The 19,533-nt window shown below is 40.1% G+C and overlaps 1 protein-coding gene across 3 annotated transcripts in view; it reads right to left on the reverse strand.

Moving 5' to 3' along the window:
- Positions 1-2,208: 2,208 nt before the first annotated feature.
- The window catches only part of LOC116255695 (uncharacterized), a 36,908-nt gene continuing 19,583 nt past the window's right edge, over positions 2,209-19,533 (reverse strand). For 2 of the 3 annotated variants that reach the window (XM_031631603.2, XM_031631605.2), the window contains 6 exons: positions 18,471-18,516; positions 16,280-16,338; positions 13,706-13,773; positions 12,950-13,036; positions 12,781-12,848; positions 2,209-2,563 (listed from right to left, as the gene is read on the reverse strand). In XM_031631603.2, coding sequence (XP_031487463.1) covers positions 2,454-2,563; positions 12,781-12,848; positions 12,950-13,036; positions 13,706-13,773; positions 16,280-16,338; positions 18,471-18,516 — 438 coding nt within the window. In that variant the 3' untranslated portion in view covers positions 2,209-2,453. The remainder of the gene's footprint in view (positions 2,564-12,780; positions 12,849-12,949; positions 13,037-13,705; positions 13,774-16,279; positions 16,339-18,470; positions 18,517-19,533) is intronic. The other variant, XM_031631604.2, reaches the window with a different exon arrangement.

Here is a 19,533-nt window from a genome sequence, read left to right on the forward strand (position 1 = left end):
AGTCATCCCTACAATCGTACTGAGACTATAGCTAGGTATATTGGTATTTTTTTATCAAGAAGAACGATGAACCAAGTACTTTAGAACCTATTTGGAGGAGTCTATGCCGTGTACATTGAACTACTCGTCCAAGTATATAGGCATATCTCAAACATGGAACGATTAATAATGTCAAATCTTGAGGGACTTAGTTTAGGTGATCGAGCCAAATTTTAAAATGATTACAAGATAAAGTTGTGTCATTAAGGAGAGTTGTTTGAGCATATCTGCATAAGCCATGTTTGATTGTATGATTCTTCGTTTAAATGCATATAGACATTCATTAAAAACTAGAAGTGAATTTCAAAGGAGTCCTCCTTTTCCCTTGTCAAAAACCATCCAGAATTTTTATGTTCCCAACTCTTCTTGTCATCCCCTAAGTTTCTCTTCATCCTACCAAGGTAAAAAATATCATACATGGTGTCTAAATCTCCTATTAGGTCAATCTTGGTAGACGCTATCACTTCACCTGGTCCTGCCATCTCTTTGTTTTGTGTTTTGATCTACGTTTTTGTTTTGACCCCCACTGTGTTTGTTTTGTCAATCGCCACGATTAGGACATTTCTTTTTGGTCATGTTGTCTATCACACTACATGTATACCAATAATGGACTTGTACCTGGCTGGTATCTACAGCGGCTCGAGCAATTCATAGACATTTTCCCTTTCTATTTGGATGATAGTGGCTTAGGGGCAGTGGCATTGTTAGCTTCGCATCTAGTGAATGACAACCTTATTCATGCTTTGGCTGAGAGATGAAACGCAGTTACCTCCACCGTCTGGCTGCCTTTTGGAGAGCTGACACCTCTCATGAATGAGTTCACACACATTTTGGGGTTGCCAAGAGAACCTATGGATGATTGCAACAACTTCAAGTTGTGCAACTATAAGGATCTACTCTCCAGCAACTTTGTTTGCTTAGTTGATTTCCACGCACATTTTGGAGCACCAGTAGAGAAGATGAAAATCAAATCACCCAAGATGCAGAACCAAACTAGAGAAAGGATGACCGTTTGCATGGCTAGACTCATGATATTTGCCAACAGGAGAGGGACCATGGACCTGTGTGTTCTTTCAGGATATGGGGCGGCATCAAAACTCGGGGTCTATCACTTTCCATTGCCGATTTAGCTTTTCTATACAAAGGACTCACTCAATTTGCTCTGCCATATGCTGAGCACATGGTTTCCCCTAGGGTCGTTCTATCAGCATGCCATCCAAGAGGGTTCTTGGCAAATACTTGTAGAGGACCCGAACCTAGAGTTAGGGTTTTTGCCCATTCTGGTGCAAGTGTAGCTAGTGTTCATGTGAATACTTTCGTTTCTAGCACTAATACAAGTTGAATTCAATTTTTGGACTCACCTCTTGAATCACATTTATTTTAGATTTGACCTGACTCGCCATTATAGGTAGAGATTTGTAATTATACTTGGTATGTGGCCTTCTCCATCATGAACAAATATTTTCTTAAAGTGCTTCACCAAGAAAGCCACATCAGTTAGAAATTACATAAAAGAAATGAAATTCAAAATAGAATCATCTTTGTAAGTACAATCGCATAGACTTTAGCAACTACATTGCCCCTGACCCATATTCCAATATTACATAAGAACTTGTTTGCGTTTGCTTCGTCTTTGCTAAAAAATGCATATCACAGATATGAAACACTAAAACTCCGCTGCATGAGAGGCTTTAGGTTTAAGCTCAACTCCTATCGGAGCCCTTAGAAGGGAGAATTTACCATATGATCATTGATAAAGAAAGGTCACAATCTTTGACTTTCCCTCGTGAACTCCAGCAAAAGACAACATTACGAAGGAGAATGCATTCCAAGCAGGACGAACCGTAGTAGACCTTGAGAAGAGATGCAAACGGGGCATTGACATCTAGAAATGAAAGCAGGTGCATGGAACTTTTGTTGGATATACGTGAAAGGATGTAGTATTTGCAAGAGAATTTACGAGTTCTGGAAATACACTAAATGAAGGTACGAATGGGAAAAGAACAAGTTTGAACCATATATAACCAACGCAATTGAGATGAGCACAAGTTTGAATTCTATAATATGCATGGGGTAGCCATGTTGTCTGGAATCAGCTGATTGACCAAAGCAAATGAAAAGATGAAGTAGACCAAGGAAAAAAGTGAAGTCCTTGTAAAATACGATATGTACTAATCATTGCAACCTAATTAACTTTTTTATTAAGAGAAGCAGCATGTTTATGAATAAATCTTAATTTTTGGAATACATATTCTGGATCTATATACAGAGGAAAAAGATGGGGCACTTGACGAACTTGTCCAGGCTTGGTTGTTCATATCTTGCTTTAATAGAGTTCAATAAGCTGATCAGGATGGACACAAAAAATTTGGGAACAGTTCTGTTTCTGGCGTACTCACAAGATCACACTTTCTTCAGTTGTGATGGCCATGTCCTGGAAACATTCCTTCAAGGTACTCGTCGAAACTGTCATCGGTGCCAGCGCTTCCATCATTTCTTGAAGTTGACTCTCTTTTTGCTGTTCCTACCACAAACAAATATTAGGACCCATCTGCTTGGGGTGGATGTTGTTTCAGTCACTTTCAGAACACAAAGGAGCATGTTACGAAGAAAAAAAATAGGAGACCAGCTCTAAGAATTATCGTGTCAACAAACTCGGTTTCCACCAAAACAGGATATGCCGAACAAACCTTTCCCCACAAGCTTTGATAAGTCATCATTAATCAGGAAAAATAAAAGAAAAGTGGATCACATACACCTGTGCTCACCTAAACACAAGTCTGAAGATGGTTATATAAAAAATAATCAAAATTCAAATATTGAAGTGGACATCATCACCAATGGTCAAATAATTCTCTATTTATCCATGACCATTGGTGACAAGCTAGCAGAGCCCTTTCATTTTTCAGCCATTGCTGGGCTTCAGGGTGCTAACCACAGGCCAGGTACCGATTACACGTTCCTCTTCTCATCGCTGCGCAGACAATGGACGAAGGTAAAGAACCCTCTATTTTCAGTCGTTGGCAATGTTAAGATTCCTGGTCAGGGTTTTTTCAGAGGAAGAACTAGGGGAGGTTTTAAGAAGGCGAGCATGGAGGGCTGGTGGTCGAATGTCAGTTGCCAGTAGATGGTATCCGAGACAAAAAATGAAAATCGCCGACTGGGAAACAGTTCCCATCTGGATTCAGCTGCCTCAGTTTTCGGCGCTGTTATGGAACGATTACTGTTTCAGAGTGCTGGCTAAGGGTCTTAAAGGGGAATTTGTGTGTGAAGATAAATGCACTGAGAATTGGGAAAAGCTTGGCTTCGCTAAAATCAAAATCGACATTCCAGTGAGTTTTGTCCCACTGCTCACGGTCAAGGTGGATCTACGCAACAGGTCCTTGTGCAGCAAGTCCTCTACGAGAGCAAAATATTCTACTGCGATTTATGTGGATACCTAGCTCATGTGAAAGCCTCCTGTAAGGCGACCTCTATAGCATGTGTGAATGACTCCCCTTTGGCTGACCCCTGGGCCAGGGTGACCATGGTATCAAGATCCTAGAAAGGGGCTGTTAAGCAACATGGGCTAGCGCATAGGCTGGATGCCTCTACCAGTAGGGAGAAAAAAGAATTGCATGTGGGTAGAGGCGTTGCTACTGCGAAGCTTCCTCCGAAGATTCCTGGGCGGAATCTTGCTCCAGCAGGGCCTCACAAGTAATCTCCCCTCGCTCATTCCTAGAGCCCTCGTCACTCTGGCCGACTGCTGAATAAGGGGACTATACTGTCGGAGACACCGGGCGCAGGTACACTTCCTTCTTTAACCCATTCTAACCCTTTTCAAATGACAACTGATCTGCTTTTGGACAAGGCGGGACTGAAGAGGATCACAGGGAGCTTGGTGGGAGTCTTCTCTTTTCTCTGTGTCTCAGGAAGCAATCAAACAGAATCCTACTCCTGTCACATATAGGGGCAGGAGAGAAAGGGCCAAAGGAAGCTTGAGCTCTTCTTCCATCAGGTCACGTAATGCTCCTGGCGGTTTGGAAAGTGCTTCCTGCTCTGTGCACACCCCACTGGCTACTAAGATCACAGCTTTGGCAGACCCAAAAGGCTGGATCAGAGTTACTAGAAAGAGGAGGAAGGCAAAAGGAGACATGGACTGGGAGGTTTGATGTTACAGTCCAACAAGGAGTACGCTAAAATAGACCACCTAACAGATGATCTGATGTAAGGGGCAGATGTAGATGGGAAGGCCGGGGGCCTATGAAAATCATTTGCTGGAATGTGAGGGGTGCCGGCAGGCCAGCAGCACAAAGGGACCTCATAAATTTGATTTTCGAATCTCGGGTTTCAATGACCTTTCTGCTTGATTCTCAGGCTAAATACATGATTCTCAGAAGACTTGCTTGGAGATCTAACCTCAAAGAAATAAAAAGGAACGAGGAATCAGAGGATGGCAAAGCTAGAATTGTATGCTTATGGGACAGTAATGGAATCTAGGTGCACAGTTGGGAGGCCAGTCGCTGATGGCTGGTGGGCTGCTGCTCTCTGCCAGGAGTTAATGCAGAGTTCAGAGTGACAGCAGTGTCTATGCCAAACAACCAACTCTTGCGTAGGAATGGAATGGCTGAGCTAAGCTGGAGCGTAGTTCAGTCTAATACCCCCACTGTTGTTTGTGGGGATTTTAATGCCATGATAAGTGGGATCAACAAAACGGGCAACCCTCCTCTCTTTGGATCCTGTGCAGCTACTTCATCCAAAGTGCCAGCCTTAAAGAAGTAGGTGATGACAGCAGCAGCTATACTTGGTCGAATATGAGGCAAGGAGCTCAGAAAATCAAGTGTAAGCTCGATTGGGCCTTCATATCTATGGCCCCGTTTGATAGCCGGGGTAAAATAAGAGGGGAGGGGAAAAATGCATCAAACGGGGTGAAATTCACCCCGTTTAACGCAAAAGGGAGCGGGTGGAATTCCACCCGCTCGAAAGTCCGAGCTCGCAGCTCGGACTTTCGAGCGGGTGAATTTCACTGAGCTCGGACTTTCGAGCGGGTGAAATTTCACCCGCTCGAGTTTGTTGTTTCGAAGGGCCACTTCACCCCGCTCGACTTCCCTCCGCAGCTCCTCCTCCCTCCTGCCTTCTCACCGTTGCACCAAAGGCCTCACCGCTCTCACCGTCGCCGTTGTGCCGTCGCCTCTCCGCTCCTCTGCTGGTACGCTTTCTCCCTTTCTCTCTCTGATGCCTTCCCTTTCTCTCTTGCCCTAAGTTCTTCTCTGGCTTCTCACCGGCAGTGAAGAGAGACGCAGAGACAGGGCAGCATCCGCCACTGCCACAGTTGCCGCTCCTTCCCCTTTGTTACTGCCCCGTGAGTCTCTGAATATCTCTCTCGCTTCTGCAAGTTATGCCCTTTCCCTTTGTTTATGCCCTTGCTTCTGCAAGTTATCATTTTTCCTGCACTTGAGACTGTTGTGTTCCTTTTTCAAGTTTAACTGTGGACTGAAGGTGCCAAGCTTGATCTGAACTTGTCTTAATATGGTGTGGACTCCAAAATTAGGCAGAGGTCATCCAAGATTTGAGCGTTTGATTTGCTGCCCTGTCTCTGCTTTCCTCTTTGCAGGCTTGATGTTTTTTCTGCATAAACATGAACACTTGATGAGAAAAACTTGATTTGCTGCCCTTTTTCATTTGTCTCATGCATGGTTTGAATCACCCGAGAAGATGCTTTTGCGTGGCCTTCGTTTATGCCCTTGCTTCTGCAAGTGACACAATTATCCCGTGAGACAGGAGAGTATAAGAATGGCAGGGCAATCCCCATAACTCATGGCTGCATGCATGGGCGTGCAGAGCTCCCCAAAGTGCGCTATTGGGCAGAACCAGCAACATAGCACTAGCTAGGTTGAGTCACATTTCCTTGCACTTCCCATAAAAGGAAAATGAAAACCCAAAAACTCAAAACAGTAATTACTGCAGGAAAACGCCTGCAAATTTTTATCAGAGTGCCCAAGAAACCGATGCAGGGGGTTATCAATCCCCACCACTTTTTTTCTTTTTCTTCTTTTTGTTTTTGGGGAAGGTGGGGGCTGGAAGTCTCTCTCATGCCATCTGTTTGAAAACCCAAAGGAAAAGGTTCTCAAACTCAAGAAGACACCTTTATCTTTTTCTCCCTCTCAAGTTTTTGTGTGCCCTCTTCCACTTCCTGCTCGACAGGCCTTTCTCCCTGCTTTACACCAAAAGAGAAAAGAAGAAGAGGCAATGAAAGGTTGGCTGTTGTAGCCCACATCCAAAAACTAGATCCTGCATTCTCCCTCTCTAGTTTTTGTGTGCCCTCTTTTCTTATTAAGTTTTCTGATCTTCTTCGCCACTGTAGAGAGAGAGAGAGGCAGAGACAGAGAGGGAAGAAAAAGGAAACTTGATCCAAACGAATCAACCCCACTTTCTCTTTTTCTATTTTTCTCCCTTCACTGTTTCTCTCGCAGCATGGCAGATGATGAAAAGGGTTGTGCAACTAATGAAGTTGTAGATGGTTCTACTGGAGAAAAGAGGTTCTTCCCCTGCCTCTTTTGTTCAACTGTTATCTTTGCTCAAAACCTTGGTGTCTTAGGCCCTTCCTTCTATATCAATGCCCACCAAACAATTGCAAAATGCAAAAAACGTTACAATTGCAAAGCAGTAATGAACACACTGTCAGAGTCCTGTTAGAAGAAAGTTACTTGCTAGGACATTTTGAGAATTTCCTGTGCTAAACATCGAGAATTGTCATTTATAAAAATGTATATCTCTTACTAGATACATGGAGCCCAACAAGGGCTTAGCATCTCTAGCTAACATGCACAACCTACAAGTCAATTCCTTTGTAGATCTTGTGGAGTTGAGTATTTATTGAATGTTTTTATTTTATCTAGAAGCAAACAGAGATCATGTGATTATAGACTTATAGTAGTATGGAGGCCTATGGGAATGAAGAATGTCCATATCTGTTATTAATGAATGGTGTCAGTAAGTGTATATACATGCATCAAGACTAGTTTGTTCATCTTACTTGAGGTTGGTTTGGAGTGCATTATTGATCTGCCAATTTCTTCCCACGTCAAATTTGGAGAGGAGAAGACACAAAAAAAAACAACATTTACAACGTTAAATTCTTCTTGTGCATCAAACAGGGTTAAATTTACCATGTTTAATTCTTCATGAGCATCAAACAGGGTTAAATTTACCACGGTAAATTGTTTCTGTGCATCAAACAGGGCCTCAAATTGGAAGAGGGAAAAATTTCATCCTGTAAATTTTTCCAAAAAAATTTACCATGGTAAATTTACCGCGTTAAATTTCACCCGCCCATCAAACGGGCCCTAAGAGACTAAAACTTGGGAAGATAGCATGCCTCTCCTATGCTCTTCCAGAACTGTGGAGAGTCACGTCAGACCATAAGGCCCTCCTTATCTGTTTGAACCGTCCTATTAGCGGTGGAAGTAGAAAGCCTCAATTCTGTCTTACTCTGTGGCCACTGGTTCCAGAAGCAATTCGGAAAATATCTAATGGATGGCAGGGCTATCAGGAGGGTTGTCTGATGATTCGCTTCCTAAAGAAAATGGATAAGACTAAGAAGGCTCTTCTAGAGTGGAACAAGGGGTCCTTTGTCAGGATAGAAAGTCGGATAAAAGATAGCTATAAGAGGCTCAATGAAATTCAGTTATCCAATGATGCTGGAGATCAAGCTACTACGGATGAGGACGATTAGCTGAGGAGGAATCTTCTTTCTATGCTCCGTCTTGAGGAAGTGAAGTGGAGGGAGAAACGCAGAGTTAAATGGCTTCAGGCACGTGACAGAAACAATCTTTCAAGCTGTGGCAAAATAAGAGGAAGAAAAACCAGATAGGTCTCTTGGTAGTTGACAGTGCATAGTACAACTCCATGTACAGTGCTCTTGAGGCAGCCACTCAGCATTTCGAGAGATTCTTGAATGATGGCTGTGCTTCATGAGACGTTTTTGAGGAATTGGCAGCAGGAGAAACTGTCAGAGGAAAATTCTATGCTCTTAAGTGAGGTATCAAGTCTGGAAGTGCGGAATGCAGTGGACGACCTGGACAAGGACAGTACCCCAGGGCCTGACGGCTTCCCTAACGCTTTCTTTAAGAGTATGTGGGGCGTTATCAGCAGCGACCTTTGGGCAGTTGTTTCAGCTTTTTTCCGATCAGGGAAGCTTGTGAAATATGTGAATAAAACTGTTCTCTTAGTGATCCCCAAGTTATTTTCAAGATCAAGGTTGCGAGAATGCAAAAAATCCTATCTCAGATTGTGGGTAAGTCACAGGGAGCTTTGTTAAAGGGTGAGTAATCCAAGACCAGATTGCTTTAGCAAATGAAATTATTTCCACCCTGCAAAGTCGCAAGGAAGAGGCGGTGTGTCTAAAGTTAGATATTTCCAAGGCATATGATAGATTCTTGTGGGTGTTTATCAATCACAGTTTAAGATGGCTGGGTTTCCATCCAGTCTGGGTGCAGCGTATTGTAGCGTGTATTTCCTCTACTTCTCATGAAGTCATGCTTAGTGGCAGCACGGGTCGAAGCTTTGTGGCGAAGTGGAGTCTGCACCAAGGTGACCCATTATCTCCTTATCTCTTCATTCTAGTAATGGGGGTCACTAACAGAAGGCTGATCCACTGTAACCGCAATCGCCTGATTCAAGTGCCTAGATGCCTGGTCCAGATTGAGGATCGCAAGTGCCTCATGTTTGCGGATGATTTTTTGGTCTTCAGTACAGCTACCCGTAAATCTCTAAGGAATGTTAAGGCTCTTCTTGGAAGACATTGAAGCCAAAGCTGAACTGGTTATCAACTATGCTAAATCATCATTAGTCCGCTTCAATGTTAGCACTGGAAAAGAGGAGGAGTTGGCCCGTATAGGAGGATGGAGGGTGGCAAGGCTACCCATGACCAACCTTGGGCTTCCTCTGTTTGCTGGAAAGATTATTGAAAACCTCCGCTCAAGCCTTGTTCTCAAATTTGAACGGAAATTGAGCCAATGGAAGGGCAGCTCCTGTCTTACGCAGGGCGTCTTTGTCTAATCAAACATAATTTATCTTCATTGTTAGTATATTGGATGCTTGCTTTCAGGATTCCCAGATTTGTCCTCGACAGGCTTGAACGCAGTATGGCCAGCTTTTTATGGGCTGACAAGGATGGGAAAAAAGTTATCAGGCAGATATCGTAGAAGACTTTGAGGAACCCAATGGAGGAGGGAGGGATGGGCCTGAAGTCATTGGAACCCTTTAATGTGGGCCTATTGGCCAGTAGACTATGCGGCCAAATTCAATAGCTACTTGCTGTTTGGATAGATAGGAAGCATTTCAGCAAAAGGCCAAAATCTGTAGATCCTCAAGAGTCCATGGCACGGGTCAGGGTGCTGGAGCAGTTTTGCCACCTTGTCACAAAAAACGGCGTTTTTTTAAAAAAAAAGCGTATTATACGCCAAATGACTCTCCAGCGAATAAAACGGGAATAAGACGCATTTTATTCAAAAAAAAGGCAAAAATTAAAAAAACGCGTATAAAACGCGCGTTTTTCGCCATTTTCTTTAAGGTGCGACCGAAAATGGCAGAGCGTGTAAATTGTTCAAAAAGTTGGTTGTTTTAAAGCTTGTTAACCCCTTTTAGTGGCAAAAAAGTATTTTCAGATAGGAAAGGGGCTAGGACCGCTAGGTTAAAATTTTTGCACCAAATGGATGGCATTCGAGACTCGAGTCTTCGACTTCCTTGCTCAGTTCGTCGTTCTCATTCGGCTGAAGAGGAGGCGGCGCTACTGAAAACCACCGACCACCCCAGTACTCAGGCGGTCAGGCCGACTCTCCATCGTCGAGCGACAGTGTTGGACCACTGCCCGACTGGGGAGACGATCTCCACCAGCCGGAATCTCATTACAACCAGTTGCCTCCCTGTGGCGGTGCTTCTGCAAGCGAGGGCTTCCCTCAACTCCATCGGCGGTCCTTCTCATTCTCATTCGGCTGAAGAGGAGGGCATTCGACTTCCTTCGACTGTTTTACTCTTGTTATTTTACTGTAGTTCTTTATATATGCATGCTTAGATGAAATATTAGTCGAAGTGACAGTTAGAGACTTGAGTTCTGTTGTTTGGCTTCTTTACTGGATTATGTTAGTTCTTTGTTCTGAAGATTCTATGTAGCCATAGCTATAAAGTATAAATTACTTGTTATCATCTTTGTGAAGTCTTTGTCTCCATTTTGTAGTCTGTAATTCTGTATTATGTTTGTAGTTTGTGGTATGTACATGTGTGGTGTGTTATCTTGTGTAGTTTAATTTCTCATTTACTTTCTTTTTATATAATTATCAAGATTATTTATTTATTTTTTAAAAATATGCCATCTTTTTTCCGTTTTATTCCCGAGATATACAACTTTGCCGTATTATACCCGTTTTTTTCTTCGCCGTATAATACCCGTACACGTTTTTTGTGGCAATTTGGGTGGGCATGGAGTAAAGTAAAGGATACAGTTATGTGGAGGCAAGGAAATGGTAGAAAGATAAGAATATGGACAGACAGGTGGAGAGAAGATGTTCTAGTTCATTGTATCAATGGAGAAGTTACAGTGCCATTGTGAATCGAATCAATGTGACCATTGGCTAGAAGGCTTGGCCATGAGCTCAGATGTGTTGATCCTTTGATGAGGGGAGTGGTTGATCAGCATGGAACACACTTGCAGAGGATAAGCTTGCGAGCTGCTCCATGATTCTGAAGAGCTTGTCAGCTAGAGACTTTTGGAACTATCTTAGGGTGAAGGCACCTGTCTAAAAATGCCATTGCAAAGTGCGGAGTTCGAACTCTCCAGCAAGAGCAAATTGGGTCCTGTTTCTCGTCTGTCACTCTAAGCTTCTCACGCAAGACAGGGTTAAGAAGCATGGATTTCAGTTTGCTAATCACTGCTTTCTCTGTGGCAAGGCGGAAGAAAGCAATGAGCACCTTATAAAGTGTAACGTGGCACAGAATCTGTGAAAGAAAGTAGTCACGGTTTTTGGAAGGACTCGTATTCCATGGCAGAGCATCTGCAGTGAGTTTCAATACTAATATCTATCCTGCATCAGTCCTAGTTAGGTGTGTGTGCGTAAGCGCTGGCTTGCCACTTTCAACTTAGTAATCTGGAAGCTCTGGAGCATCAAGAACTGGGTGAGTCATGACATTTCTCCAGATCCTAGTAACAAACAGATTTCCTCTGAAGTTTGGTCCTCTTATAGGGATGGCTACAACTCCATATGCAAATCAGAGGAGGAAACGGAACTGATGAAAATATGGTGTAGGACTGAGGTTATTTGCCAGGGAAGACTAGAGAATGTCCCAGCGCTCAATTGTACAATTCAGCTAGTAACTTTCAAAACTCGAAGAAGGAGGCTCATTGTGGCCTGTTGGTGAAACGAAGAGAGGGCATTGGTGACCAGCTATCTTCCAGGATCAGAAGGTGAAGAGAGGGCAGAGATGGAACTGTTGAAGGAGAGATGGGGTCTTGGAGGGGTCGGGGAAACCATATTTACCATTGTATCCAATAACAGCAGATGGAAAAGATGCATGAAGAGTAAGCTTGAAGGTCATTTGGCCTGGACGAGTGGAGACAGCTTGCCAAGTGGGGGCAGCAAAAGGATTGCTATCTCTGCTCTTTTGCCAACAATAGAAGCAGGGCAGCAACTCCTCATCCTTTGGGAGCAGGACCGATGGAAGGAAAAAGGGTGAGGACTCAGGGAGGTTTTTGTCTAGAAGGATCAATGGTGATTCCCTTTTATTTGTCAGTTTTGATAGATTTTCATGATTGTGCTTCAATGTAGGGGCATCAGAATTTTGTTTACCAGGAAATTGTGCCAAATGGGTTGGATGCATTGCATTTTGTAAATCGTTCTTTTGCCCTGTACATATCATTCCTTTTTTAATAAATGAGGGAGAATAGCTCCCAGTAGCCTTTCGGCAATTTATTTTGAGACCAACCACTCATGAAAAAATATTATAATTTGGAAAAAAAAAATCCAGAAGAAAAGCATCGTTTTTTTCAAAAATTTTCAGCAAATAGCAATTTTAATATATTTTAAAATATCACCAACAGCTTTTTTGTCTTCTCGTTAAAATGCCCGGCATTAAAAAGTAGGTAGTTGGCGCCTTATATAAAGTTCAGTAACATGGTCAGCATAAGCTGTTAGTCTATTTGGTGCCTATAGGTTAAAATTTTGTTTGAAGAAATAAAACCACTTGATACTTTTCTGCAAGCTGGGATCCTACAATGATTATATTCTTTGCTTGCAAACAAAATGCCATTAGAATAATTGGATGTTTTGGGGTATCTACACCCATGCGTGCCGGATACACAACGTTTGACTATGCTAGAACATTGAGATTACTCCTAAGAGATCACAAGGCAATAACAAAGTATCAGGGTTGCATATTTTGATTGAACATAAAGAATCTACAAGCTATGTCCAATCTATGCCAACTTGAAGTCTTTGGCAGGCAACTTCTTTTCATAAATATGTCAAGCAATATAGATTAGCTTGTGGAAAGAAAGAACAAACACTTGGATACTGAACAACTAACTTAGAAAAGAATAAGGGCATCATGTGCATAACATAATGGGTTGGTTCAGTTCTTAAAATTGGGAAAGGTCGAACAAGAAATAAGAAGGTGCATCCAAAAGAATTTTACCCAAAAATAAAATTAGATAACCTGTACAAAGTAAAATGTACAAAGTAAAATTTAGAAAGATATCTAGAGGAATACCTTTTCTAGATCTTTGATGGCTTCCTAGTGCATCGACATTACTCTCATCGCCATCTATGTTTTCACCTCTGAAAACAGGGATATTAGAATATTTAAGATCAATTAGACATCAGGGAGACAGCTATTGATAGGAAAGCACAAATTCTAAACCAAAGGATCAGTTTAGAACCTTTTTCTTTTATTGCTGTCCTTTTCCTCTTTCCCCAAAAGCTTCTCTTTCTCTTTGTTATGTTTATACATGAGCTTGTCTGCACATCTACATGACAAGTTGTTAATAGTTCCATGCATAAACGTTGCATGGATATGACCTGATTAAGCCAAATTCATATAGTTCATTATCTGGAGACTGGATCACTTTGATTAATCACACTAACTGCAAGGAGGTACTTATGGAAGCAAGAGAAAAGCTCCCAAGTACTTTGACTCACCTTATGAGACATACTCCTGAGAAAAAGGAAACTATAGAATACAGAGGACCTGCCAAGCCAGTCTAGCAAGGACAGACCAATAAGCCAATATAACATGCACAAAAGGATTCTGCACTATTTTTTTTGAAAACTTGATTGAAGTGGAGAGAACCAGAGGGGAAACCATGCTACTAGTTTGGTTGTATTATAGAACTATAGGGAAGCTGAGGTCTTCCAACAAGTGGAAGCTATGTTCAAAGGAAAGAACATCATCGATTCTCAAAGAGACAGCTTCAATAAAGCATGAAAGAGAAATGAAGCTAATAGACCAGGCTTCCACAGAAAGACGAGTAAAAGCCTTTAAGGATGTGTACTAAAAATACTGACCCACAATCAGTAAAGGAAGTTAAATTGCAAATGAACATTCATCAAACTATGAACAACATATGAAAGAAAAAAAAAAATCCCATCTTGAATATCTAGGAAAACAAACACTCATGATATTACGAGTTTGTTACCTCTCACAAGCTACCAACTTCACAAGTGCTTGCTTATTTTCTCCAGCTTCGACATAGGAGAAATTCACCTATTGAAAAAATATTGTTAAATAATAGGCATCTTGTATTACAAATATGGCATCAGAATGAGAATGCACACATGAACTCAGGCAGATAATCAAGAATTGCTGTACACTGTGAATGCACACATGAATGCAGGCAGATAACGTAAGAATTTTTAATGACTCCGCATGTTAAGATTTAAAAAAGAGCAATTTCTGTAAAACTTTATTTAAGAAGTTTTAGGAATTTCACTTAAGAGGTTATAAGAAATTGCAAAGAAATTATGATACTATATTATGTCAATTTTCTTTGTAGCCCCAAACTCAAAAATCAAAAATGACATTTGTGCATTCCAAATTTGTATCTTTTATTGTACCCGTGTCTGCATATGGCAGTCTGCTATCATACATTGGATGATGTTGTAGTGAAGCATTGGTTAGTTAATAGAGTTTTGCTGATTGTATGATATCTGGAATTCAAGGAGAATACTTATACTGGACATGGTAATCCTTTTATGCTAAATACAGTTGGATAGACCTGAACCATAAGGACTTTGCAACCTAATTGGCTCTGGTTGAATTTAAAATAGAAGAGTTCAATCTAGGCTATGCAACATGATCACAGCTATGCAGGTGCTGGTGCAGATGCACCATTGTTCAAAAGTTATACCTACATACATGTATATATACACACACACACATGTTGATCCTAGCAATCAATACCAAATATAAGCACTCGTATGCACTAATCTTGACCATCTAACCAATATGAACAGATGAATCACAAATCCACATATGTAGAGTAGCTAAAAAAAACATAAAAGAAATATATACTTTTGGATTGGATCATAAAATATAGTAATCTTCAAATACTAACAGCTTCTCCCAGGGTGCATCCTAGTGTGCTCAACTGCTCATACTTGGTTATTTATGTGTCTGTCTATCTTGTGCATATCTGTGGTGAACTTTGCAATCAACTATGGTACCTTTCTACAGCATGGATATCATGATGTGATAACATACGCATTATGTGAACATTGAGTTTACACATGCTAGAACTAAGCATATAGTATCATATCCAGTTGTAAATTGGTTGATCTTCAGGAATAATATAAATATTTAGCAAATTCGAGAATGCCATGTTCAGCCTCCAGTGTGGCTAAGCGTGACTCAAGTGGGCCTATTATTATGGTTTCTCCATGCAAGATCCTATGTTGGTAACCTACGATTAAATGGCTTGACCTCTAGAAGGCCTGAAGTGTTCAGTAGAACCATTGTCACAAATGTTAAAAGAAATATTTGATATTGCCTTAAGTCTGTCTTAGGGAATTGTGAAAATTCTGCACTGTTTTCTATAAACTTTGCACTAATCGCTATTTATTCAGGAATTAGGGTTAATATAAGTGATTTGACTATTTCTCTCTCTCTCTCTCTTGCTTATTTTTGGTCTCCTCCCTCTTTCCTCTCGTTGTGAACATTATCATGGCATCAGAGCAATCAAGTCTGTGAAGACTGTTCAGATCATTTGTGGTCAGTGCAGGAAGATTAAAGCCTTAATTTAATTCTCGAAAATCAGACACTAGATTCCTGGCATTATCTCCTGTTTCTTGCTGATGGCCTTCAGATCTAAGAATTGATTTAGACCTATCTGCTGGAATCTCACATCTACTAATCACGATATAAATACAACAATTCAATGTCTGATAGCTGTGTCAAAATCTGAGTCATCCACAAATTCAGGTTCTCATTCAACCTTGTATATGTGATACCTCAAGTAGCTGGAAGAGATATTCTGGTCATTGGAATGGTATGTATTGATCGGTGGTGCTATGAGAGTTGACAAGATCTGATTTTTTTTTCATGTTGTTGATATAGAGAATGTTCTGAAAGTTGTATTTGAACCTGCCTGACTAATTCTCATGATAAAATCTAATCATGATTACTGCATGCCAAATGCCTGGAAGATCTATTTTTCTCTACATTACAATCTAAAGGTTTGTTTCAAGAAAGATCAAGATGGGTGCCACTGAATATGCAGTATCCAGTTTTTCTTTTTTTTTTCCTTTTTTTTTTTGTGTGGTTGCTATGCAAGCTGTGTGACATGGTCATAGATGTTTAAATCTGATCTCCTTGTTTTTGGCGTATGCCTTGAATACAACCATTTTATTGGAATATGAGTAAGCAGGTGGAGGACTGCAAGTTAGCTTTGGCACAGATAGGACCAAAGTATTGAACAAAAAGCTGAAATTATTGGTGAACAGAAGGCTGCTGCTAACCCTTTTCATATGAGTCATCTGTCAATTTAAATGATAAAAATTGTGTTAGGTGGTAATGGACACTCTGTAAATAAAGTCAGTTAAACAGCTGTAGGACTGATGACAAGAGCACTATGGCTAATGATACAATGTTCAAGGCTACTTTTTCGAGACCTTGCACTTTTTCAAGATCAAAGTACTAGCTTTCATCCACCCCGCACATAGTCCCCACATATAGTTGGTAAACACACTCCAAAAACCAAGTACATATAGCATACCTCATAGCTGGCAAGGCCATCCCTTTCATTGCACTTTCTGTTACCACAGATGAACTGACCTGTTAAATCAACAACAAGTAATACAGTTGAAAAATGTCAAATTAGTACGCTGACCAGATATCAGATAAGATATGGAATCAAGAACAATGAGAGCACATGCATATGACCTGAAGCATTTGCTTTCAGACTAGTTTCCTACCACAACGTTGGCTTTTCTAGTAAAAGGAGTAAATGAAAGAAACCCTTTTTTAATTGTATAAAGAAAAATTTCAACCTGTATACAGGATCAAGGATTCGGGCAAGGTGCGCCTTATCCCTCCCTAGATTTCAGCAAAAAAAAATTACTTCTGAAGTCTTAAAAAATGCATTTATGTCCCCACCATCCTAGAACTTTTCGCAAAACAAGGTAGTGTTCCTAATTGTTTCTAAACAAAATTTCAACCCCACCATAGAATCTTAAAACAATAGAACCATCAGTATTTTAAGAAAATGGATTTATAACAGTCAGAATAAAACATAAACAAAAATATCATTTTTGGGTCTTAAACGGCGAGTTTTCTCAGGTCTAATATGACAGAGTTATGTTCATCAGGAAAATCTTGATAAATCTTAAAAAATTTAAAAATGAAAGAGCCTAAAACTGAAATGTGAAAATAAAAATCCAGTAACTAAACAACATAAAAAATGTGAAAAAAAACGTCAAAATGCAAAGAAAACGTGTCTTTTTTACTTTTTCGCATTTTTTTGGAAACAAAACTTGTTTTTTCCCATTTCTTCAGCCAACTTGTCTTTAACATTTTTTTGTGTCTTTTTCAAAAAAAAAATGCATTTTATGTGGCACTAGAATAAAATGCCTTGTTTTTTCATATGCTTCAGCGGTTCAGCCAAGGTGGGACATCCAATCCTATAAGCATTTGAATTTTTGTTGCTGAATAGTCCAATAACAGACCAGTCAAAAAATCTTGCAACCATGATTTATTCTTGACCATCTCTCTGCTTAGTACAGTGTGCTTTAGTTCCATCTATTTTCTCATTTTCAACTCCAACATTTTTTCAGCTATAAATTCGAATTGTTGAAAGAAGCAGGTGCATTTCTATAAACTATACTAATAGAAATATTGTAAAGTGACATGGGGTGATAATGACATGTCCATATTATTTTTTTTCTATAAAAAAAAATGGAGGATACCATCGATATGTAATCTTTTCAAAGAATGAGGGCTTAACTGGTAGGAGAAAATGAGCTCTTTTTGTACCAAAAGTTGGAGGGTTATAACCAGTGTTGTACGTATCGTACGATACGGCACGTACAATACGGTGCCGTATCGTACGATATGTATCATTCATCGCATTTCAAAAATGTGATATGGTACAGCATTTGTATCATAAACAGGTGGTGTATCGTGCCTGTATCGCACGTATCGTACGATACAGTTATGATACAGTTACGATACAGTTACGGTACGTTGATTTTTTCAGAATTTTTTTTTCTGATTAATTTTTTTTAAAAAAAAAAGTTACGATACAGCGTATCTTAAAACCACATCGATACGGCTTACGATACGCTTTTTATAACCAGTCACAAAAAACGTGTTTTTTAGAGTTTTTTCCTTTTTTTCATTTTATTCACTTTTTTCACATTTTCTAATGCCAAACTATTTTTTTCATTTTCTAATTTTTATTTGTTGCAAGTATACTTATTTTTTTATGTTTGTGTTATTAGTTACTCACTCACTTTATTTTTCCCTCATTTTTAGTTTCTTTAATTTTTTTAAAATCTAACGTATTTTTTTCCATATTTTTCCCTTTTCTTCAAGTTTGTCATATTACACCTGAGAAGAACCTCACTGTTTAAAACACGAGAAAGTTTTTTGTGACTATGGTTATAACTTATAACTAATCCAATCTCCATGATGAAGTTAAAGCGAGCTCGAACTTCTCGTTATGACATACCCTTTGAAAGTTCTCAATTTCTTGTTGTTCTTCTTCCATAACTATCCTTGATCTGCTGGATTACAAACCTGTTGTACTATTGTATATAAATTACATAATTTTTTTCTGTCTTCCAAAAGAAAAAAGTAATCATAGCTGAACTTTGAACCATCAAGATTAAGACATGTGCCTGTCAGAAAAGGTACATGTGATTAACACAAAGCACACAACAAAAGATGGAGCAGACTTCTATGTTCACCTTTTCCAGATATGACTTCATTCTCTGTCCTCCATCTCAATCCAATCTGTGAAATAAAAGCTCTATTTAATGTTTTACTTACGTCACACAGGTGGAAACTGTAACAACATAGACAGCTACAGAAAGAAACAACTTTAGGCATCAGAAAATGGAAAGCAGTGAGCAAATAGTAACGTACAATTTACATTTTTCCAGTGATAATATCCTGCTCAACTCTAGCTACATCTGAGCCATGTTGATTGGAATTCTCTGAACCCATTTCTGGCTGTGACAAGATGGACATTGTGATATCTTTGGAATGTCTTTGTTAAAAAACTTAAAGCCTTTAAAAGCAACTTCTGCTAATAATTCTTTGTCATACTTTTTAATATGCTAACAGTCATAGAGCTCTGATTGTGAACCATCAGACAGACAGACAGACAGACAACAGAGGCTTTCACAGCCAAGTGAGTGCATCTTAATATCGCACTAGGTGCACAAAAAATTGGTCAAACATGTCAGGTACTATCAGCCGCAGCGAACGGTATAGTCAATCAATTAATTAGCCTGCACATACCCAAGTTAAAGCAACTCTATTGCACTGTCAATTTTTATTACACGGCTAATTTTTTGATGTGAACTAAATTCTCTCATTTTTGGTCCACATTAGACTCAAGTCAAAAAATGAGTGGCACAGTCAACACTACCAGACTGAATGCTATGCCATTTCATGAACAGACTAGATAACAACCTTAAACAGTTCAAGGTTTTTCCCATGTTTGATTCAAGCGCCATAAGCCTTCTCTAAACCTCTCTCTTTCACCAGGCTACAGTTCAAGGTTTTTCCCAAATTTGTTATGATTTACTGAATGAACACACAGTTGCATGCCAAGTCTTTGCTTGAAGTGCAGAATGAAATTCTAGCTATTGCTAGTTAGTGGTTACGTACTTACGTTGTCGAAGTGCACACTAAGGTGCCTTAGGTACATCAGGTAAGGCCGATCTCCTAGGCCAACTATGCCTCAGTGACCAGCCATTTTATAATGCTTAAACTTTTGACAAGGTGATGCGGTCGTGCCCACCT

The sequence above is a fragment of the Nymphaea colorata genome, chromosome 6 (genome assembly GCF_008831285.2).
Source record: "Nymphaea colorata isolate Beijing-Zhang1983 chromosome 6, ASM883128v2, whole genome shotgun sequence".
NCBI lineage: Eukaryota > Viridiplantae > Streptophyta > Magnoliopsida > Nymphaeales > Nymphaeaceae > Nymphaea > Nymphaea colorata.